The following is a 22,453-nucleotide window of genomic DNA, read 5'->3' as shown; positions in this document are numbered from 1 at the left end:
ATATATATATGATTAAAAATATAGAAAGATGCAGTGAGTTGAAGGTAGGGTGAGATCCCTGACCTCTGGTACAGGATGAGGCTGGATGCAAGGAGCTGAAGCCAGCAGCATGGCTGCCCACACAGCGCTGCCCCCTATACCTGGAAAGAAGGGGTGAAATGTCACAGGCATCCATTTAACATGCATGACTGAGCTCCCCATGAAGAAAAAACCCCAGATGTCAGGACGCAAGAACTCCAGGCAGGCTGCCATCTGGGGCTACCTGGGCGGGCTTGTACCAAGGTCCTCCTATGACGAATGCAGGCATTTGCCACCAAAAACCTACTTAAAGCCAGAACCAGCCCAGGGGGATGCAAAGCACCCTGACTTTGCCTGTGCTCCCAAGAGGGGAGGTGGGAGTCTGAGGGCTGGCATGTGTCTGTCTGAGTGCCTGCCATGGGGTTTGTCTGGAAAGCAGCATGAAACTGGTCCTGGACAGTGATGGCCAGGACACATGGCAGAGGCAGCCCCCAAACCTGTTCAGAAGAAAAATTTCCAGGCAAGACTTGGCTAACACTCAGAGAAAGTCAGGATTAGATGATAAAACCTTTGGGCAATGAACTATCAGAGACCATAAAATAAAAGATGTAAAAGGGAAATTGAAAAGGAAAGAACCGGCTCTGAGAAAAACACTCTGATTTGAAATGGAACCAAATAGTTCACATAACTAAAAAAATACAATGATTGAAATTAAAAACCCAGTGTCTCTGACAGAGGTAGATTAATCTTCCCACTAAGAATAACTGGCATTGACAGATAAATAGGAAATTAGTTGGGTGTGATGGTACCACCTGTAGTCCTGGCCTCAGCCCCTGAGGTGGGAAGATCGCTTGAGCCAAGAACCTTGTCTCTTAAAAAAAGACTCAACAATAATAATACAGAAATTATCTGTTGAGGGCATCCTGGGAGAGCCAGCAAGGGGGGAAGTACAGGACCGAGGTCTCAGAAAGCAGTGAGCTGCTTTTCTCTGAGGGGCTTTTGCTGCTTTCAGAGGTGGTGGCTGGGCAGGTGCAAGATGACGGTTTCCAAGACCAGGTGCCACCTCGCATCCAGGCCTAGCTGAGCAGAGGGACCCTGGGAGCTCATGGGGGTCTCTGGGAAGGCTGGGCAGTGCGCATTCTGGGAGAGTCACGGTCTGGGGCAAGGGCAGAGAAGAAAGAGCCAGGGCAGGGTTCTGCTTTGTGTTTCTGAAATAGTTGAGCAAGATTTCCCCAGGGTTGGAGAGAGGTGGGGGTTAAAATATTTGGTTTGACCAATTTAGGGTGAGAGAGCTCTGGAGTTGACATAATTTCTTATTTTTTTAGAGAAGTGGACTAAGACATATGTCTAAAAATGAGGCCCAAACTTCATATTTGCATTAAAGTAACTTTAAATTGGCGATTAATTTATTTTTTTTGAGACAGAGTCTCACTATGTTGCCCTGGGTAGAGTGCTGTGGTGTCACAGCTCACAGCAACCTCAAACTCTTGGGCTTAAGAGATTCTCTGGTCTTAGCTTGTTCCCAAGTAGCTAGGACTACAGGCACCCACCACTACACCCAGCTATTTTTTTTTTTTTTTGCAGTTGTCTTTGTTGTTTAACTGGCCCAGGCCGGATTCGAACCCATAAGCTCTGGTGTATATGGCTGGTGCCCTACTCACTTAACTATGGGCAATTAAAATTTTTAAGAACTAGCTCAGCACCTGTGGCTAAGTGGCTAAGGTGCCAGCCACACACACCAGAGCTGGTGCTTTCGAATCTAGCCTGAGCCCACCAAACAACAATGATGGCTGCAACCAAAAAATAGCCAGGCATTGTGGTGGGCACCTGTAGTCCCAGCTACTTGGGAGGCGGGGGCAGGAGAACTGCTTGAACCCAAGTGATTCTGGAGGTTGCTGTGAGCTATGATGCCACAGCACTCTACCCAGGGCGATAGCTTGAGGCTTTGTCTCAAAAAAAAAATTTTAAGAACAGGTGGGCACAGTGGCTCATTACCTGTCTGAGCAAGAGTGAGACCTCGTCTCTACTAAAATGAAGAGACTAGCTGGGCATCATGGCAGGCGTCTGAGGTCCCAGCTACTCGAGAGGCTGAGGCAGGAGGATCTCTTTAGCCCAAGTTGGAAGTTGCTATGAGCTATGATGATGCCACAGCATTCTGACTCTGTCTCAGGAAAAAAAAAAAAAGAACACTAAATGTTCAGAATAAATAATGTTTCTATTTCTCAGCATTTTAGCCTCTGTTTCCACACGGTGTTGGAGAAGAGGCCCTTGTGGAAGCCACGCTCGCACAGCCAGTTCCCTGCTCTCCCCGTACTCCCTACGTCCCTCTGGCTGGGCAGTTGGAGACCCATGCTGTTCGGCTCTGAGACAGAACTGTGTCTGCAGTGGCATCAGCATGTCATCCTCAGTGAGGGCCCAGGCGCTAGAGGAGACCAGTCCTGGCTCTGCAGAGAAGCTGAGAGGAAAGTCTCTTTTCACCTGGGGTTCTCTTTTCGGTCATCGGACCGAAGGCAGCCCCAGTGAGAGTGTGCTGACTGTCACCATCACAGAGACCACGGTCATCGAGTCGGACCTGGGCGTGTGGAGCTCGCGGGCGCTCCTCTACCTCACGCTCTGGTTCTTCTTCAGCTTCTGCACCCTGTTCCTCAACAAGTATATCCTGTCGCTGCTGGAGGGCGAGCCCAGCATGCTGGGTGAGGCCCACCTGCCCTGGAACCTGCAGACCACTCCGGGGAGGGCCTGTCATCCAGGAGGGCGGGAGGAGGAAGCCCAGACAGGACGGGAGCCTGTCCTAGGTGTGGCCGCCCACCTGTGTGTTAGAAAAGGGCCTCTCCCTCTTCCTCCCCAGGTGCCGTGCAGATGCTGTCAACCACATTTATCGGATGTATCAAAATATTTGTACCTTGCTGTTTATATCAGCACAAAACCCGGCTTTCTTATCCACCCAATTTCATCATGACTATGCTATTTGTGGGTCTAATGAGGTAAAGAATCTTGCATTTTTGGTTGAGTGTCAGATTTTTTTCATGTAAAGTGCCTTTGCCATTACTAAGAGCAGGACTCTGCTGCTCTGAGTATGACTGGTATGTTTCCAGTGCAAACTCTGAAAAGCCCCAGCGCTGTCTGGATTTTAGGCTGCACATGGATCTGGCTTTGTAGATCCACCTGCCGTGTATATTCACTCAGGTTATTTCTGAAGCAGCCATGACGTTGATTAGTGAAGGTTTGAAGATAGTGGGCCTCCCTGCCTCTGGGCATGGCTCCACTCCTCAGGGTGGCAGCCCCACCCAGGGGCAGTGATGCCATTTCCCCAGAGGGTCCAGGCACTGGCTTTGGAGGGATGTGAAGGGGGGCAGGTGTGCCCCCTGCAGGGACACCGTCCTGTATTTGCACACAGACAGTTTGTTTCAGTGACAGTTTTTGCTTATTTTCAGGTTTGCAACAGTGGTTTTGGGTTTGGTCAGCCTGAAGAATGTGGCGGTTTCGTTTGCTGAGACCGTGAAGAGCTCCGCCCCCATCTTCACCGTGATCCTGTCTCGGATGATTCTAGGGGAGCACACTGGTGAGGCCCTTCCCAAGCACCATGCTGCCTGCTCAGAGTAGCTCCCTGGAGCTGTCACCTCCCCTGGAATGTTTCTCAGCGTCATGGTCACCTCACTTAGTCACACCAGGCTGTATTTCTTGGGGCCTGCTGCAGGGGGTGCTCGGGAGTGTTGTGGTGGTGTCTCCTGGTGGTCAGAGCAGGGTTGTGCCCCTTAGTCCCTGGCGGGGTGGGGACACGGCCAGGAGCTGGGCAAACACACTATATGTGATGATATCAGGGGCCTTCATTGGGCACCATGTGAGGTGGCCCAGCCCGTTCTAGGCTTTCCCATCCCCTGCCCTGCCTCTCCAGGCCCCTCCCTTGCTTTGCCCAGCTCTTCTTGCCCTGCTTCTCCGTCCTTCCTGAGGTTCAACAAATTGCATTTTTTGGACAAAACTCCAGGGGAGTTTTCAGTGATGTGTGGATTGTTTCTGGTACACATTGGACCCCAGCCCCTGCTCTTCTCACCAGCTTTTGAAAAATAGCATGTCCAAGCTGGGTGCCATAGCTCACTCCAGTGATCCCAGCATTCTGGGATGCTGAAGGAAGCAGATCACTTGAGCTGACAGGTTCAAGACCAGCCTGAGCAAGAGCAAGACCCTGTCTCTAAAAATAGCTGGGCATTGTGGCAGGCACCTGTAGTTGCAGCTACATGAGAGGCTGAGGCAAGAGAATCACTTGAGCCTAAGAGTTTGAGGTTGCTGTGAGCTGTGACACCATGGCACTCTACCAAGGATGACAAAGTGAGACTGTCTCAAAAAAAAAAAAAGGTAAAAACAGCATGTCCAACATTGTTATATGAAAACAAGCAAGGTGCAGAGTAATGCATAAAAAGTATACTCTTTCATCTGAGAGGGATGCTGACAGGTACACATTTTTTGGTATTTCTACTAAAAAAGAATACAACAGATCTTAAGATTAAGGCATGTCTACCTAAGGGGTGGGGCTTGGGCCACCTCTTCCCACGTGTGCCTTGGGAGCTGCACAGATGTCTTAGGTTATTACAAAACAAAATTTAAATCTAAAAAGCAATTTTGAAAAATTTAAGCAGGCTCGGCGCCTGTGGCTCAAGTGGCTAAGGCGCCAGCCATGTACACCCAAGGTGGCGGGTTCGAGTCCAGCCCGGGCCTGCCAAACAACAATGACGGCTGCAACCAAAAAATAGCTGGGTGTTGTGGGCGCCTGTGGTCCCAGCTACTTGGGAGGCCGAGGCAGGAGACTCGCTTGAGCCCAGGAGTTGGAGGTTGCTGTGAGCTGAGATGCCACGGCACTCTGCCCAGAGGGACAGCTTGAGGCTCCTGTCTCAAAAAAGAAAAAAGAAAAATTTACGCAAACCAAAACAAATGAACCTTATTGCATATCAGGCTGGTAGCTTAGCCACACAAGAAGGAATTATTTCAGGAGACTAAAACCTCCTGCTTTGCTGTCTAACCATGGTGGACACAGTGAAGCAAACTAGCTCTCTCACTGAGAACAATTAGAAAATCTTGACAAAGCTTAGCAGAAGGAACTCTGCAGAGAGCCACTGGAGAACAAGGTGCAGGGACTTGGGGGACCGGGGTTCAGAACTGAGGGTGACTGTACAGTGGCCCAATGTGGCGCCACCTCCAGGAGCACCTGCTAACTGTCAATAGCCAGTGACAGTCTGGGCCGAGCAGCCTCTCAGGGCTGGAGCAACACAGATCCTCTCTGGAGCCTGATGAGGCATTCACAGCCTCCATTTCTCTCTGCAGTCTTTATGCACATTGTCTGTTATCAAAAGTTTCCAAGCAGACCAGAGGACGCTCACTGGGTCCCTTCAGCTGCGTGGCATCTGGAGTTACTTGACAAAGCGAGATTCCTGGGTTCCCTGGGGGCTCCTTGAGGAAGCCTTGTGATTGCTCTGGACACCACTGTCCTGTGATGGGGAGATGCTGCCTTCTCGTGAGGTTGCCACGCGCTTATCTCAGGAGTGTCACTTGGTTCCTTGTTGTTAAACATGAAAGGTTCCTCTCCTATTTATATTGAATTCCAAAACAAATACTGTATCTAAAATCACATAGGCACAAAATGTTGCCTGTGTCCTGTGTCCAAGATGAAAGTGTGATTTCACAGCGTTGACCTGGTTTCTTAAAGACCATTCATATGGACTGGGCCAGTGGCTCACACCTGTGACCTCAGCATTGTAGGAGACTGAGGTGGGCAGATCACCTGAGCTCACGAGTTTGAGACCAGCCTGAGCCAGAGCAAGACCCCATCTCTATTAAAATTGGAAAACTAGGTGCTCTGGCCAGTTCCTGTAGTCCAGCTACTCAGGAGGTTGAGGCAGGAGCATCACTTGAGCCCAGGGGTTTGAGGTTGCTGTGAGCTGTGACACCGCAGTGCTCTAGCCTGGGGCAACAGAGAGAGACTCTTAATCTTAAAAGAAAAAAAAAGTGATGGGACTCAACTTACAGATAGACTTTAATTTGCTTTATTTTCCCTCCAAGGTAAAGGAACTGCCAGGTATTTGTTTTGATTTATAGTAAAAATCCATGCCTTTCCTAAAAGGGGAATGAACACACCCTGGGCTATCCGTGGGGGCTTATGGCCTCATGGATGACTCTGGTCACCTGTGTTTTCTCTTGTCAGGGTTGCTGGTCAACCTCTCTCTCATCCCGGTCATGGGAGGGCTGGCGCTGTGCACGGCCACTGAGATGAGCTTCAATATCCTGGGGTTTTCAGCCGCATTATCCACCAACATCATGGACTGGTGAGTTGGGAAGAATATGGGAACCCGAACCTGAGGATGGAAGTGGCACTCGCTTTCTCTGTGTCCTCATTGGTTGCGTTTGAAATTACACAGTCTCACTCTGTTGCCCTGGGTAGAGTGCAGTGGCGTCAGCCTAGGTCATAGCAACCTCAAAGTCCTAAGCTCAGTGATCCTCCTGCCTCAGCCTCCCACAGTGCTGGGATCCCAGGTATGCACCACCATACCTGGCCGGTCCTCCTGTTTTTGAGGGAAAAAGGAAATTCAACGACCAACGGCAGTGTTCAAGAGTATTACTACTACTGCTAAAGTCAAACAGACAGGTCTTAAGGTTTTGAACAATACAGCTGAGTAAAAATAAAAATCCTAATTTCATTTGTATCATTTTGATGCATTTCCTTCCAGCTTTCCTTCTCTGCGGTGGTTCTTTGTAACACGGCATGGCTGTGTCACTGCTCTGTCTGAGTCAGGAGCCTCAGGCCATGTGGACCTCTCTGCACAGCAGGTTTCAGGGCTGTCTGAGGTTTGCCCCGCCCTGCGACTTTACAGCTCTTTTGCTGCCAAACTCCCTGGCCCTTTGCGTTCATAAATAAACCCACAGGGAACATCTTTTCACATCAATCTCTTTCTGAATGTCTGACTGTCCTGTGGGGTGAATTCTCAGAAGGCAGATTGTTGGACAAAACCTGGGAACTTCTAAAAGGACTTTGGTCCATCTGGTCAGACTGGGGACCAACTAATGGCTCTTATTAATAGCACTACCCTGAGGGTTTTCCACCTGACCTCATCCTCAGCTATGGGTTTGCACTTACAAAAGTAAAAATGCACCTCTCTCCATTCAGAGGCCAGATGCCGGCACCTATCAGCTGTCAGGCTCTGAGCTCCTTGGTCACTGGTGGAGCTGGATGCTGTTTCACTTTATCTTTGGCCATTTGTCCTGTGGTTTATCCTACGTATGAGTTTTGTCTTGCTCTGGCTGGCATCTTCGTCACATTCGCAACCCATTTTGTCTGCTTTGTGCCTGTGCTGGTGTTCCGGCCATGGCAGTTAGGAGAACTCTTTGTTCAAAGAAGGATATCATGACCTGCATGTGGTGGGGACACAGCCCATTCGGGTGTCATAGTTCACCCATCTGTTGGGGTGGCAGGCAGACTGAGAGCCCACACAGGGCCTGGCCTGGCGTGGAAGGTCAGTGGCTCTCAGGAACATGGGACACCACTGCCCTTGTTCAAGGAGAATGCACGCATCTTATCGCTTGCTTTCCAGTGCTAGCAACCAGGATCAATGCATAACCTCTTCTTTTCTTTATTCTAGTTTGCAAAATGTTTTTTCAAAAAAGCTCCTCAGTGGGGACAAGTACAGGTTCTCGTAAGTATCACTGGTTAACAAAGCCCTGAGGACTTGCTGCTCATTTTAAGATTCATGATGCCCTGTAGACTGATACATTCTGTCTTGACCTGCGTGGCCTTTAAAACCACCTTGTTGATTCTTGGGGACAAACCTGTCTGTTTCAGCTGCTGCACTGAGTGACCTTCACCACCTGGCCTGGGTTTGGGTTGCCTTTTAATTTATGGGTGGCCGAGGAGGTCACATAAGGTTAACTTCTCACCTGCATGGGTACTTCAGGGTGTTCCTGTGAAGCACCTGCTGGGTGTCTGACGTCCTCTGTTGCTCCACAGGGCCCCAGAGCTGCAGTTCTATACCAGCGCTGCCGCCATGGCCATGCTGATCCCAGCCTGGATCTTCTTCATGGTGGGTTTCAGGAGGGCACCACATCCCATGTGTGTCTGGGCCAGCAGACGAGTTAGCTTCCCTAGCCATGTGTGACAGCTGGCCTGTCAGCTTTGTTGATCACTTATGGAGGGCAACCATGCACTCTAGGAGGGGCTGGACCAGGCCACAGCTCAGGCCAGCCGTGGTGGCCAGCATAGCCTCTGGGAGCTGCAGCAGGTTTCTGTGTGTCTGTGTGAGGGTTTTCCGGCTTGGCTTCTTTTTTTGGCAGTTTTTTTGTTTTTTTGTTTTTTTGGCCAGGGCTGGGTTTGAACTGGCCACATCTGGCATATGGGGCTAGTACCCTACTCCTTTAAGCCACAGGCGCTGCCCTTGAGTCTTTTTTTTAATTAGAAAAGTAATACCTAATGATTATGTCAGTGTTTTGCCTATAGTTGATGTTCTGTAAATATTCATGGAATAAAGGAGCCTGAAATAAAAAAAGAAAAGGAAAAATAATACCTACCCACTGTAGAGCAGTCAGCAGTGTGGATATACATGAAACAAAACAGAAAAGGCAGTGTGAACCCAACAGCTCACACAGCACCCGCAGGGACCTGTCCTACCCTCAGCATGGGTGGGACTGGGCTGCCCGAGTCTGGTCACATGAGGACAGTTGCTCCGTCCCTGACATGTCACTTCTCACTGTTACACACAGGGAGCTTCGTACATCATGCCTTTTGAGATGAGAGTATTTCTCTGGAATATGTTTTGGGATGGGAATGGTTGATTGACAGAATATGCATGTTTAAATGTTTTTTAGTTGTCCTAAATACACATGGCATAGAATTTGCTGTCTTAACCATTTTCACAGGTACAATTAAATGGCACAGGGGCACATTCACGTCTTGTGCAGCCCTCCCCACCATCATCTCCAGAACTTTACTTTTTTTTTTTTTTTTTGAGACAGTCTCACTATGTCACCCTTGGTAGAGTGCTGTGGCGTCACAGCTCACAGCAACCTCAAACTCTTGGGCTTAAGCGATTCTCTTGCCTCAGCCTCCCAAGTAGCTGGGACTATAGGCTCCCGCCACAATGCCTGGCTATTTTTTGGTTGCAGTTGTCTTTGTTTAGCTGGCCCAGGCCGGGTTTGAACCTGCCAGCCTTGGTGTATGTGGCTGGTGCTGTAACCACTGTGCTATGGGCACTGAGCCCATCTCCAGAACTTTTCATCTTCAAAATGAGACTCCGTCCCTGTTGAATACTCACTCCCACCCAGCACCCAGCACCCACCATTCTACCTTCCTTGCCTGTGATTCTGACATTTGCATGGCCTATAAAGGGGAATACGCCATGTTGCCTGTGTCTGGCTTATCGCACTGAGCATGATATTTCCAAGCTCACCTGTATTGTGGCATGTGTCAGGATTTCCAATTTTCTTCCTTTTCAAGGCTGAACAATACTCCACTGTGTGGAGAGACTGCGCTTGGCTTGTCTGTCTGTCAGTGGACATCTGGGCTGTTTCCACATTTCAGCCATTGTGCGCCATGAGGCGCTGAACATGTGTGTACAGGGATACATCTCCAAGTCCCTGCTTTTGCTTCTTTTGGCCCCAGACCTAGCAGCAGACCTTGTGTTTAATGTCTTAAGGCCCAAGCTGCTCTTCACAGCAGCTGTCCACTGTGACACTCCCCGCAGTGCACAAGGGTCCTGCTTCTTCAGATCCTCTGTTGTTACTTTCTGGCTTTTGTTGTTTATTTTTGACAGGAGCCATCCTCATAGGTGTGAGGTAGAATTTTGGGGGTTCTCTTTGTGTTTTCTCTGTCTCTTTTTTTTTTTTTTTTTTTTTTTGAGATGAGGTCTCACTCAGGCTTAGGCTGGTCTTGAACCTGTGAGCTCAGGCAATCCACCCGCCTCAGCCTCCAAAGTGCTGGGATTACAGGTGTGAGCCACCTTACCTGGCTTCTCTTTGTGTTTTCTTTCTTTCTTTCTTTCTTTTTTTTTTTTTTTGGTAGAGACAGGGTCTTACTTTATTGCCCTTGGTAGAGTGCCCTGGTGTTACAGCTTACTGTAACCTCCAAATCCTGGGCTTAAGAGATTCTCTTGCCTCAGCCTCCCGAGTAGCCGGGACTACAGGTGCCTTCCACAATGCCCAGCTATTTTTTTGTTACAGTTTGGCCGGGGCTGGGTTTGAACCCACCACCCTCAATACATGGGGTGCCCTACCCATTGAGCCGCAGGTGCCACATGTGGCTGATTGGTGATGCTAAGCCTGATTGGGTACACCCTGGTCATTTGCACATGGAAGCTGGTGAACGGAGTTAGGCTGTCCCCAGAAGGCTGTCTCCAAAGCTCTCTTCAACATCGCCTGCCTCACCGATTGCTGGGCAGAAATGACACTGGGTCTTTTGGGTGGGTCATTAGTGAAAGGAAAGTGTACCCAGTAGTGTCGTCCTGTTCCTCTCATAGGATGTGCCGGTGGTTGGAAGGAGTGGGAAGAGCTTCAGCTATAGCCAGGACATCGTGGTGCTGCTTCTGACTGATGGTGCCCTGTTCCACCTGCAGAGTGTCACAGCCTATGCCCTCATGGGGAAAATCTCCCCTGTGACTTTCAGGTGAGCAGAGATGTAATGTGTCCACTTGGAGAGAAGACAAGAAACCTGGGTATTTTTATAAACAATAATTGTGATTCTCTTCCACAGTGAGGACTGTGGTAACACACCTTAAGTGCTACACCATTTTGTGCTAATACCACTTGAAATGCAAATGGTAAAGTGTATGAAATAGATTTTTAGGGCAATTTTCCTTTTTTTTTTCTTTTGAGGTTTTTGGCCAGGGCTGGGTTTGACCCATCACCTCCCCTCCAGCATATGGGACCAGTGCTCTACCCTTTTGAGCCACAAGTACCACCTTTTTTTTTATTTTTAAGACAGAGTCTCACTTTGTCACCCTCGGTAGAGTGCTATGGTGTCACAGCTCACAGCAACCACCAACTCTTGGGCTTATGCGATTCTCTTGCCTCAGCCTCCCAAGTAGTAGCTGGGACCACAGGCACCCGCCACAACGCCTGGCTATTTTTTGTTGTAGTTTGTCCGGGGCCAGGTTGGAACCTGCCACCCTCGGTTTATGGGGACGGTGCCTTACTCACTGAGCCACAGGTGCCATCCAACAGAGTCTTACTTTTTCGCCCTTTGGTAGAGTTACGCTGTGGCATGATAGCTCACAGCAACCTCCAACTCTTGGGCTTAAGTGATTCTCTTGCCTCAGCCTCCCAAGTAGCTGGGACTATAGACGCCCACCAGAACGCCTGGCTATTTTTTGTTGCAGTTTGGCTGGGGCCTGGTTTAAACCAGCCACCCTTTGTATATGAGGCCAGCGCCCTACCCATTGAGCCACAGACACAGCCCAAGGGAATCTCCATTAGAAGTTTTTTGTAATTGTTTGAGTATTTTTTGTCTAGCAGAGCATGGTCGACAGACTTATCTGCTCCAGACATGGTGGCTCACCTTTGTAATCTTAGCACTATGGGAGGATCACTTGAGGCTGGGAGCTGGAGACCAGCCTGGGTAGCACAGTGAGACCCTGTCTCTCTAATACCAACATGTCCGCACTTATTGGGTGTGGTGTTTCTGTCTGCCCAGTGTAGGGCCACTGGCCACATGAAGAGTGGAGAATGGAGTGAAGAGCCAGATTCTTACTTTTAATTATAATCAGTTTAAATTTCGTTCTTTTCTTATTTTTTTAGAGATAGAGTCTTACTTTGTCGCCCTTAGTAGAGTGCTGTAGCGTCATAGCTCACAGCAACCTCAACTTTTGGGCTTAGGTGATTCCGTTGCCTCAGTCTCCCAAGTAGCTGGGACTATAGACTCCTGCCACAACACTCGGCTGTTTTTTTGTCGCAGTTTGTCTGGGGCTGGGTTTGAACCTGCCACCCTCAGTATAAGTGGCCGGTGCCCTACCCACTGAGCCACATAGACACGTGTGGCCAGTGGCTCCAGGGTGAGGCAATGTGGCGCTCACTCAAAGGAGAGCTCAAGACCCATTAGCTTCTTCTCACTTCTCTTACTGGACAAATTTAATGAAAATACAATTTAAGGACAAGGGAGTTTTCAGTAGCAAATAAAAATGAGTGACCTTGGTTACCCACAAGTATAGAGCCACATCACACTGTCATGTGTGCGGGGCCTTTTCTCTCTAACTTTTGGGCTGCCATGGAGGAGGTGGAGGAGAAGTGGACTTGGCTGAATTGTGCCACATCGTCCAGGCTCCTGTGGCAGCGGCCCCAGCTGCCCTGGGACATGCAGGGCCACTCTCAGGAGTAGCTCTCCCTTCTCTGCCTCCAGCCTGTGTGAGTCAGTGCAGCACACACACCAGCTATCAGCAGAGCCCAGCAGCTTGAGAGGAGGCTGTGTTCTGCAGACTTAGGAGCAAAGGCTCCTCCCGCCAGTGGGCCCTGCAGCTGCACCATCACCACCACCCACCATTGCTGTCCTGCCTGAGTGGAGGTATCTGCAGTAACAGTGACAGTCCCATTCTCTGAATTTTCTGAGGCTCACAGTAGCCTCTTGGGCTTGGTTGCGGTGTCTGCCTCACCAGCTTGTTTATTTTGGGGGCCAAGAATTGTTAACACATGTCCCTGAAACAGGTTTTTACTGATACTTAGTGATCCATAAAGATGGTTCAAAAAAAGACAACAGAAAACCAATTATTGTTTTAATAGTATTTTTTATTCATATTATAAGAGCGATGAATAAAATGACTCATTATAGAAAGCTTGGAAAAGGCAGAAAAACATTTTAAAAAAAGTTTACATTATGCATAATCCTAACCAAAGAGAAATTGCTGTTAATGTTTTGGTGTATTTCATATGAGCTTTATTTTCACAAAGCCCTAATACTGTATACAGGGTGCCGTATTCAGCTAAACCATCTCCTTAAGGAACTGTTCTTAAACACTAGCAAGGGATTGCAGGTCTGTGGAAGGTTTTCCCATTCTTCATTGAGCTGCTGCAGTATTAGGGAAATTTTCACAACGTCTGTAATTTGCTAGGATGAAGCAGATGTGGCCGTATAGTCATTAAGTGGGGGTCACAGGAGTGCAGCTGCTTCTTGGCTTCTCCACTTGACATCACTTATAATAAAAAGGACCCCAACAAAAAAGGATCGAGGGGTCACGCTGGTCCCCTTCCAGCTGTGAATGCTTGGTGGTGAGCCCCCAACCCTACCCCAGCAGCCGTGGCCCCTGTGGATGGGCCAGCACGCAAGCCTACCTCTGCTCTTGCCACAGTGTCGCCAGCACAGTGAAGCATGCCTTGTCCATCTGGCTCAGCATCATAGTTTTTGGGAACAAAATCACCAGCCTGTCGGCCATCGGCACTGTCCTGGTGACAGCCGGCGTCTTGCTCTACAACAGAGCCAAGCAGCACCAGCAGGAGGCCATGCAGAGCCTGGCCACAGCCAGCAGCCAGGCCCCAGGAGACACCGTGGAGCCCCTTGTTCCCAAGGACTCCAGACAGCAGCACTGAGCTCAGGACACCCCTGCCTAGGGTCCTGGCCACCACTGATACTGTCCTCCCTACTGGGGCTTGTCTGGAAAACAGCTGCAGAGATGGGCCACGTGCATGTGGAACCGGCACTTGCTGCTCCTTATTTTTTCAGTGGAAACTCAAATGAGGGATTCCAGGTGTCAGCTTCCCAGGGCACAGACGAGAGCTGAGGCCCCCCCCCCCAAAATGTGAAAACAGCCTCATTGACCCCACACTGCAGAAAGACGTCAGGACAGCCTCAGCAGCTTCCACGCTAGGCATGCCCCTTCCCTATGGGCTACAACCACTGGAGTCCAGCAGAGAGAACTCTGCTTCCCCACACCAGCCAGGAAAGGCCACTGAAGCCCTGGGCTACCTGAGATGGGCTGCCGTGCTGCAACAGAGTCTGAAGCATCCACAGCTCCTTACAGGACAGAGTGGACAGTGGGATGACAGGCTCAGGAGCAGGGTCTCCCCTCTGAACAGACCATCACTCCCAAGCTACTATGAGCCACATTCACCCTCGCAGGCACTGTGCGAGGTCATGCTCTGGGGAGAGTGTGCGTGGAAGGGGCCTGTCAGAGCCTTCCATGCTGAGTGAGCGACGGGGGCTGCTGACATCCTGGTCCTTCTCTGGACTCTGGGTGGCCGGGTGACACGGAGGACTCAGGGCTCCTGCCCTTACTGTCAACCTCCCTGTTCAGTTCTCACTGTGCAGGCACAAGCAGGGCCCACCAGGTAGAATGTCGGCGTGTTTGCAGTTTGGTTACACTGCATTTAAAGTGATGCCTTCAATGAAAGAAGCATCCAAAAGTTCTCCTGTACGTTGTGTGCAGGTGGCCCTCACTGCTGGATGGACCTTTGCTGCCTGGCTCTCCTGGAGGGATAGTGACACTGCAGCCCTGGGGCCACCAGGTGAGCTGAGCTCATTCTTAACACATGTCACTCAACCCCCAGGGCTGGAAAGCCTGTTGAGTGCATGTTTGGCTATGCCAGGTGTCAGGCCACGTGTCAAGCTGAGGCTTCTGTCTTGCATCCTGAGAAATTGATTCAGGGCATCACCTATCGCCAGCCAGCCTCAACACACTGTCCACCACCCAGACCTCTGTGTACCACCCAGATCTCTGTCCACCTTCCAGACTTCTGGCGCCTGTTGGACACAGCCACTTGGCGCTGATTGTTACCTGACTCTCATTTCTCCTCCTGCTGTTCAGGTCTTTGGTGGCCATAATCAATTCACTGGTTTTCCAGCTGGCTTCCCACCTGGAAAATACGAAAACAGCCCCTCCTAAAGATAAAATCTCTCAGAAACAAAGAGCAATAATACGTCTCATTAGTTCCTACCTACTTGAAAGTTTGCCGTGATGATGGAACAACTCCAACTTTCTAGCCCACTGGCCACCTGTGTGGGAGCTGACCTGAGTCTGGAGGGTGGCAGGTCCCCACCCACCTGCATGGCTTGCTCCTCTTCCCAGAACAGGTTTGCTCCTGTGAGTTTCCCCAGGTTTCTATGTCCCATACTCTTTTTCTGCTTCTGCCCACAATGAAAGAAAAGAAAATTTGGTGGAGTTGGCCAGGTGGGGAACGATGGCAGATGGACCTGTGAAAACTGGATGGAAAAGACCCCCCCACCCCAAATGGGCAGCTGCTACAATAGGACTCAGACAGGACAGGCGTCTCTGAGGTGGCTGGGGGCAGGGTTTCTGCTATGGTTGGAGGGTAAGTAGAGGCCCAGCCACCTGGTTTCCAAGTGCTGTCCTGGGCTCTGCTGCCACATGCCATGTGAGGTCATGATGCTCCCCATCATGGTACCCCTTCCCTCCACTCTTACAAGCAGCTTTCAGCCCGTTTTGATTTTCTAAATTTGTGAACCAGAAACAAAATAAACATTTTCCTAAATTATTCGCAAGTAAAGAAATTTTCCATAAAGTTGCTTTTGAGACCTTTCATAACTCCAGGGGAAGGTACTGTAGAACCTGCCCTGTGGCCAACAGTGATTTCCTCTCCCAGCCACATCAGTGCTCAAGTCAGTTTCCAGCTGCCACTTCTCAAAGCACTTCCAGGACAGCTCCACACCAAAAGTCAAACCTGACAGGCCTAGCTTGAACATCTAATGATTGGACCGACACAGTATTTTTAAAACTAACTCTTTCTAGTGCTTTTACAGAAGCATATGTTCTTGTTGAACTGTCACAACTGTGTTCATAGAGACATTGACACTACATGTCATTACTTCTACTGGGTTAATTCTTCTTGCCTGTGGTCACTGTCTGTATCTTTGTAAACAAAACTCTTAAACTAGACCTTCAAGTTGAGTCATATGCTTGCTTAGAGGTATATAGATCTCTAACTTTCAAGGAAATTTCCCCTACTGAATGGCATGAAAAGATTTTTTAATTCTGTTAGTCATAATTTCCTATATAACAGGATTAAAATAATTTGCCTGCCTGAAAAATTGAGAATACTGTTGCACAATCCAAAATATGTCTTTCATTTGAGAAAAATAAACATAGTGAATCAGAAATAGGAAAAAAAAAAGGCTGTGCAAAGAGTATCAGCCAAATAGAGCTCAACTGTGTAGCTTTTAACATACTTGCCACAAAGCCACTGAGTTTTACTTCCTGCTTGATACTCCTCTTAATGGTCACTTGGACAGGTCTGTGGGGATGACAAGCAGGACAGCTTTTTATATCCATCCATGATGTGCTTTCCAAGGCCTGGTAGTGTTTTCACTGTTTCCTTGGGTTGGGTGTGATTACAGACAGAATTCCACGTTTATGTTTTTGCCTTTGACCAGTATTGTATTTTAATTGTTTCCCAGAATATGTATGGGCCCCTAGTTGGGACTTTTCATTTTCTTAGTTTGTAAAGATCATCTCAGCTCCCCTGATGAATCTGGCTATCTCTGTCTTGGCTGAGGGTCCACGAATGGGCCCTGGAGATCATGCAGACCGCTCAGCTACTCACACTGCAGCTCAGGGCATGGAGATCTTCCCAGCCCTACCTTTGCTATAGCTAAAGTGTTTCTTCCAGTTTTACTGGGGGCTGACTCTGAGTTTAGTGACTATCGGATCCTTGCTTAGACATCCAATTGGCAAAGTCCTTTTTTGTCTGTTGTTTTCAGTTTTCCATTTGCAGAAAAATGGGATTCAGCTAATTTGCTACTTCTAAACTATTCCCAGACAGATGTGTGAATCTGAACCTTCCCAAGGGCTGCTGTAGGCTCTACCTTGAGGGCCATAGTTATGATGACTGCTACATTGAAAAACTTGAAAATTGTGTCAGTAATCATCTACATCAAAGCCAAATTATATTTGCTTTATACCAAACAGAACTGTGGAGGCCTAAACGTACATTGTACAAAATGTTTGTAGTGTTTTGTATGTCACCTGTTTCAGTATTTATGTAACTAGATTAGTGCTTTCTAGTGAGTCACTGTTAATTCTGCTGTGGTAATAAATTGATACTATATAATTAATCCTGTGGATACCTTCTGGTTACTTCAAGCAGCCATGGTAAGAAACTATGACTCTTGCTCTGCAAAAGTAAAATAAATGTTAAATATGTCCTCCTTTCTTTGTGTAACTCTCATATTTATGCTACTGAAATGATCAAAGTTGGTTTCTTATTGCCTTCATCAGTTTCCAGCATGGAGGTGTGAACCTAAATTGAGCAACAGAGACTAACTTGCGATAAACAAGAGTTTATTCAGGAATAGCAAGAGATTGCATTACATGCCATGAGGGCCCATAAGGTCATCTGAGGAGTTTGGGGTAAGAAGCCTTTAAAGGCAGAAAAGAGAAATCCACACAGGGTGTTTAGAAACAGACACCAGGGCTCGGCGCCTATAGCTCAACCGGCTAAGGCGCCAGCCACGTACACCTAAGGTGGCGGGTTCGAATCCCCAGCCCGGACCCGCCAAAACAACAATGGCGGCTGCAACCAAAAAATAGCCAGGCGTTGTGGCGGGCGCCTGTGGTCCCAGCTACTTGGGAGGCTGAGGCAGGAGACTCGCTTGAGCCCAGGAGTTGGAGGTTGCTGTGAGCTGTAATGCCACAGCACTCTACCCAGGGGGATAGCTTGAGGCTCTGTCTCAAAAAAAAAAAAAAAAAAAGAAACAGACACCAGTAGCAAAAGGGGCTTATTGCAAGCAGCATGTTTATTGTTTGGGGGCACTGGCTGTTGCTACAACAGGGTCTTCACGTAAGTGGCTTCACCAGAAAGTTTCAACTGGGACAGTCCTCTGTAGCTGTTCCTGTCACCAGCACCAGTGACGGCCCCTTCTTCGTAGCCTTCAGGCTCTGTTTGGATTTTGACATAAATAAATGACTCCATCTTGGTACTGACAACTAACACAAAAAGAGGGAAAACAATAAAGGTTTTCCCAGTTGCTGAGAACTCAGCAAAATAATAGCTTGGTCACACAAAGTAAGCATTTCAATTTGGGATGAAAAAAAAATTAAACATCCTTTGCCGGTTTTGTACCCTGGTCAATTTCTTGTCACATTGCTCTACATTTTCCCATTTGAAACCCAGTAAATGTCATCGGTGGTTTATCTTCCGCGGTCTCTTTCCTAAGCTTCAGAACGCTGTTACTTTTCTGCTTCTCTTTTCTTCTCAAGTCCACAAACTGATAATCCTTGTATCTTCTCTCCCGGGAGGCGTGGAGCGAGGTCCTGGACACGTGGATCCCAAAAGCCTCGCCCCGCGCGGCCGACCCGGCGCTTACTCTACCCGGCCAGCAGTTTCAGCGTTCGGAGTCCTGCCCACCCGGCAAGACCGCCCTCCTGCGGGAAAGTCAGGACATCATGGGCGCGTCCCCCGTTCGGCTCTAGGTGGGCGGCTTCCGGGGCAGCGAGCGCGGCCCCGAGGGCCCGGGAGCGAGCAGTCAACAGACAAGGCCAGCGCCGCCGCGAGGGCCGCCGGGAGGGGCGGGGCGGGGCTCCAAGGCCAGGCTCACCCCGCCCCGGCGCTCCTGTTTGCGTCACTAGTCAGCGCCGAAGCCGAAAGTGCTGCGTGCGTACTGTGTCTTCTGACCCGAGGCGCCTGTTACGTTATCATTCCGAGCCAAAGCAGGAAGTGACGACACTACTGGTGCGCGCCGAGCGCTGTTTCTTCTCTGGTTCCAGGACCGGCGGCGGCGGCGGCGGCGGCGGCGCAGGGGTAAGTGGCAGCTGGGTGGACTGGCGTGGGAGCGTGGTGAAACCTGCGCACCCGAGGTCTCGCGTCCGAACAGGCCTCGAGGCGGGGGCTGGCATGGGGCCGGGGGTGAATGACATCCCGGCTACCTGGTCCATTGTCGTCTGGCGAGGAACTTCGGGTGGAGTCGGTGGCGGGCACAGGCGCTCCGTGGAGCCAACCCCTGCCGGACTGAACCTCAGGTTTGCCTGACTGAGCCCAAGGAAGTAGGAGTCCGGCGCCTGGGCCAGGAGGTCCTGTTCTCAAGCGCATCTTCTCAGAGTCTTTCCCACCCCCAGGCTTCTGTACCCTGTGACGGAAGGTGTAGCAGTCCACGGTGAATTGTCACTCCGGTAGATTCTTTTGACACCAGAAACTTTCCTTGATGAGTGCTAGACACTAAGCTAAGAGCCTTTATGTGGGTGATGTCCTTAAATTGTCCCAACAGTACAGTCGCGTGAGGGGTGTTATTTCCATTTTGCAGAAAATAAACTGAAGTGAAGTTGCCCAAAACCATACAGGAATGGCAGAAAAGTGATTTGATTCCAACCAGTCATTTTTCAGAACCCATCACTCTGTTCTTTTTTTGTTTTTAAGAGACGGGGTCTAGCTGTGTGCCCGGGCTGGAGCGCAGTGGCTATTCACAGACGCCAACTTAGTGCACTACAGCCTGGAACTCCTGTGCTCAAGAGCTCCTCCCACCGGAGCCTCCAGAGTAGCTGGGACTGCGGAAGAGCACCTCCTCTCCTGGCTTAGAACTCTTCATTCTTCACTCTTAAGAATTTGTTGTGAAATGCTCAAAAGTGACTACTAGGCTGAAGTGTTCACAGACAACAGAGTATCAAACCTTAGCTTACTGTATCCTGATGTGGCTTGAACTGTTTTTCTTTTTACAGTGTTTTAATTCAAATGGGTGATGAAAAGGACTCTTGGAAAGTGAAAACTTTAGATGAAATTCTTCAGGAAAAGAAACGAAGGAAGGAACAAGAGGAGAAAGCAGAGATAAAACGCTTAAAAAATGTAAGCCGTGTTTTTTAAGTAAGTGGTTTTCTTAAAGGAGATTTAATTTCTTTGCCCTCATTTTTCCATTAGAACAACGCTTCTTCGGTGAAGTTCTTTTGTACTTCCAAATGTCACAGGTGAGCCCAAAATCTATTCTAAAAATTAACAAAAACATGCAAATACTCAGTTGACATTAAAAGCAGATTGTTAACACACTAAAGCTGTGTCTAGATGAACATCTATGTGGAGAATAAAATATTCTGAGCCTAAAATCGTTAGTACAGTTAGACTAATTTTTCTCATTTCATTATTAGTATACTCATAATACTATTTCAGATTATTTTTTAATATATTAGGGATAAGTTGCCTTAAAATTAATATAAATGTTTTATATCATCCTTGGTTTGTATGATAATATACTTAGGAGTACAGTATGAATTGGTGATTTGATACGAAGCATTGGCAAAAGTACCTGTTGCTAAGGTTAGCAACAGGTCAGCAAAGTACAAGCAAGCCTCACTATGATGTGCATCACTTTACCGCACTCCCTGCATACTATGTTATCTTGCAAATTGAAGGTCTGACAATCCTACATTGAGCAGTCTTTCATTGCCATTTTTCTGACACCATGTGCTCACTTTCCTAACTTTTTTTTAGCAATAAGCATTGGTGGTTTTTGTTTGTTTGTTTTTAGAGACAGTCTCCCTTTATTGCCCTTGGTAGAGTGCTGTGATGTCACAGCTCACAGCAACCTCCAACTCCTGGGCTTAGGTGGTTCTCTTGTCTCAGCCTCCTGAGTAGCTGGGAGGTGCCTGCCACAATGCCCAGCTATGTTTTTGTTGCAGTTTGGCCGGGGCTGGGTTTGAACCCACCACCCTCAGTATATGAGGGCAGCACCCTACTCACTGAGCCACAGGCACCGCCCGCATTGGTGGTTTTTATGAGCTAGAGTCTCTTTCTGTTGCCCAGGCTAGAGTGCCGTGGCATCATCATAGCTCACGGCAACCTCAAACTCCTGCTCATGCAATCCTCCTGCCTCGGCCTCCCTGGTACCTGAGAGTACAGACAGGTGGCCATCACAATGCCTGGGTTTTTTTGGTTTTTGGTTTAAGACAGAGTTTCGCGGTGTCGCCCTCAGTAGAGTGCTCTAGTGTCACAGCTCACAGGCAACCTCAAACTCTTGGGCTCAAGCGATTCTCTTGCCTCAGCCTTCCAAGTAGCTGGGACTACAGGCACCGCCACAATGCCCAGCTATTTTTTGTTGCGTTGTCAATGTTGGTTAGCTGGCCCAGGCCAGTTTCAGGCCAACTTCAGTATATGTGGCCGGTGCCGTAACCACTGTGCTATGGGTGCTGAGCCATACAACTCCTGGTTTTCTATTTTTTAGTAGAGATGGAGGTCTCACTCTTGCTTGGTCAAGAATTCCTGGTCTTAAACTCCTGAGCTCAAGGGATCTATCTACCTTGGCCTCCCAAAGTGCTGGGATTATAGGTATCAGCCACCACACCCAACCAGCAGTGAGCTTTTTTTTTTTTTTTGAGACAGAGTCTCACTGTGTCTCCCTCAGTAGAGTGCTGTGGCATCACAGCTCACAGCAACCTCAAACTCTTGGGCTTAAGTGATTTTCTTGCCTCAGCCTGCCAAGTAGCTGAGACTACAGGTGCTCACTGCAATGCCCAGCTATTTTTTTTGTTGTTTGGCAGGCCCAGGCCAGGTTCAAACCCACCAGCTCCAGTGTATGTGGCTGGCGCCCTAGCTGCTGCTACAGGCGCCAAGCCGCAGTGAGTATTTTTTAATTAAGGTATATACACTGTTGTTTTAGACATAAAGCTATTGCAAATATAATAGGACTACAGTATCCTTTTTGGATAGTTTGTGTGACTCCCTTTGGTGGTCTGGAACCAAACCTGCAATTTCTCAAGGTGTGCCTGTATTATATGAGGTATCACAAAAAATTTGGTGTCTAAAATATGACTTAAGGCTCATTTTTGCCTCATAAAAGTAACTAACATAGTTGGCATACGAGTTTAATGTTCCTTATCATATATGCTAGTCTTAAATTTTACATGTCAGGTTGGATTTCAGAGAGTTATTATTTTAATGTCATGGGATTTGAATGAAAATTTTTTATATTTTATAGCATCGGTCCATTCAGAGTGTATATGAAGATTTGATTTTGGATGTTGGCAAGGTTTGATTACCTTTTAAAATACTTTCATTTATAAGGGAATTGATTAACTTTCTCTTTGCTTCCTAGTCTGATGACCGGGATTCCAAGAGGGATTCCCTTGAAGAGGGGGAGCTGAGAGATCATCGCATGGAGATCACAATAAGGAACTCGCCATATAGAAGAGAGGATTCTATGGAAGACAGGTTAGAAGACACACAAGAGGTGTAGACCTGCAATTGAAATTGTATAAAATAAAGAGGGCTACCACTGTTATGGCAGATAGCAAAATTCTTTATTTCTTCCCAGCTTATCTAGCGAGTGCTGCAAGTACACACTGCTAATTAATATATATACCATTACCTCACTAACATATTGTAAAAAACAGACTAACTTTTTGGAGACACATTATTCTAAGTTATCTATTATAGTCAAAATAGTAGCCATGAAAAAGCAGACTGTCAACTCCCTAGCCCACTTCTTTTTTTTTTTTTTTTTTTGAGACAGAGCCTCAAGCTGTCCCCCTGGGTAGAGTGCCGTGGC

At 48.4% G+C, this 22,453-nt stretch overlaps 2 protein-coding genes across 11 annotated transcripts in view; both read left to right on the top strand.

Annotated features, from left to right (window-relative positions):
* LOC100942710 (solute carrier family 35 member E2) overlaps window positions 1-17,137 on the top strand; it is a 28,754-nt gene extending 11,617 nt beyond the window's left edge. For 4 of the 7 annotated variants that reach the window (XM_023515160.1, XM_023515159.1, XM_023515163.1 and 1 more), the window contains 8 exons: window positions 2,245-2,711; window positions 2,867-3,002; window positions 3,453-3,580; window positions 6,212-6,332; window positions 7,644-7,697; window positions 8,009-8,081; window positions 10,509-10,654; window positions 13,326-14,494. In XM_023515160.1, coding sequence (XP_023370928.1) covers window positions 2,245-2,711; window positions 2,867-3,002; window positions 3,453-3,580; window positions 6,212-6,332; window positions 7,644-7,697; window positions 8,009-8,081; window positions 10,509-10,654; window positions 13,326-13,563 — 1,363 coding nt within the window. In that variant the 3' untranslated portion in view covers window positions 13,564-14,494. Of the gene's footprint in view, window positions 1-2,244; window positions 2,712-2,866; window positions 3,003-3,452; window positions 3,581-6,211; window positions 6,333-7,643; window positions 7,698-8,008; window positions 8,082-10,508; window positions 10,655-12,945 lie in introns of all 7 variants that reach the window. The other 3 variants (XM_012807331.2, XM_023515162.1, XM_023515161.1) reach the window with 3 other exon arrangements.
* A 1,465-nt stretch (window positions 17,138-18,602) lies between these two features.
* LOC100963946 (cyclin-dependent kinase 11B) overlaps window positions 18,603-22,453 on the top strand; it is a 20,030-nt gene continuing 16,179 nt past the window's right edge. Inside the window, exons 1-4 of one of the 4 annotated variants that reach the window (XM_023515158.1) lie at window positions 18,603-18,726; window positions 19,638-19,761; window positions 19,834-19,880; window positions 22,001-22,116. In XM_023515158.1, coding sequence (XP_023370926.1) covers window positions 19,872-19,880; window positions 22,001-22,116 — 125 coding nt within the window. In that variant the 5' untranslated portion in view covers window positions 18,603-18,726; window positions 19,638-19,761; window positions 19,834-19,871. The remainder of the gene's footprint in view (window positions 18,727-19,637; window positions 19,762-19,833; window positions 19,881-22,000; window positions 22,117-22,453) is intronic. The other 3 variants (XM_023515157.1, XM_003793199.3, XM_012807327.2) reach the window with 3 other exon arrangements.

The sequence above is a fragment of the Otolemur garnettii genome, unplaced genomic scaffold, assembly GCF_000181295.1.
Source record: "Otolemur garnettii isolate 467f Iridium unplaced genomic scaffold, OtoGar3 scaffold00067, whole genome shotgun sequence".
In the NCBI taxonomy this organism is placed as follows: Eukaryota; Metazoa; Chordata; class Mammalia; order Primates; family Galagidae; genus Otolemur; species Otolemur garnettii.
This window is presented reverse-complemented; position numbering and strand designations above follow the sequence as displayed.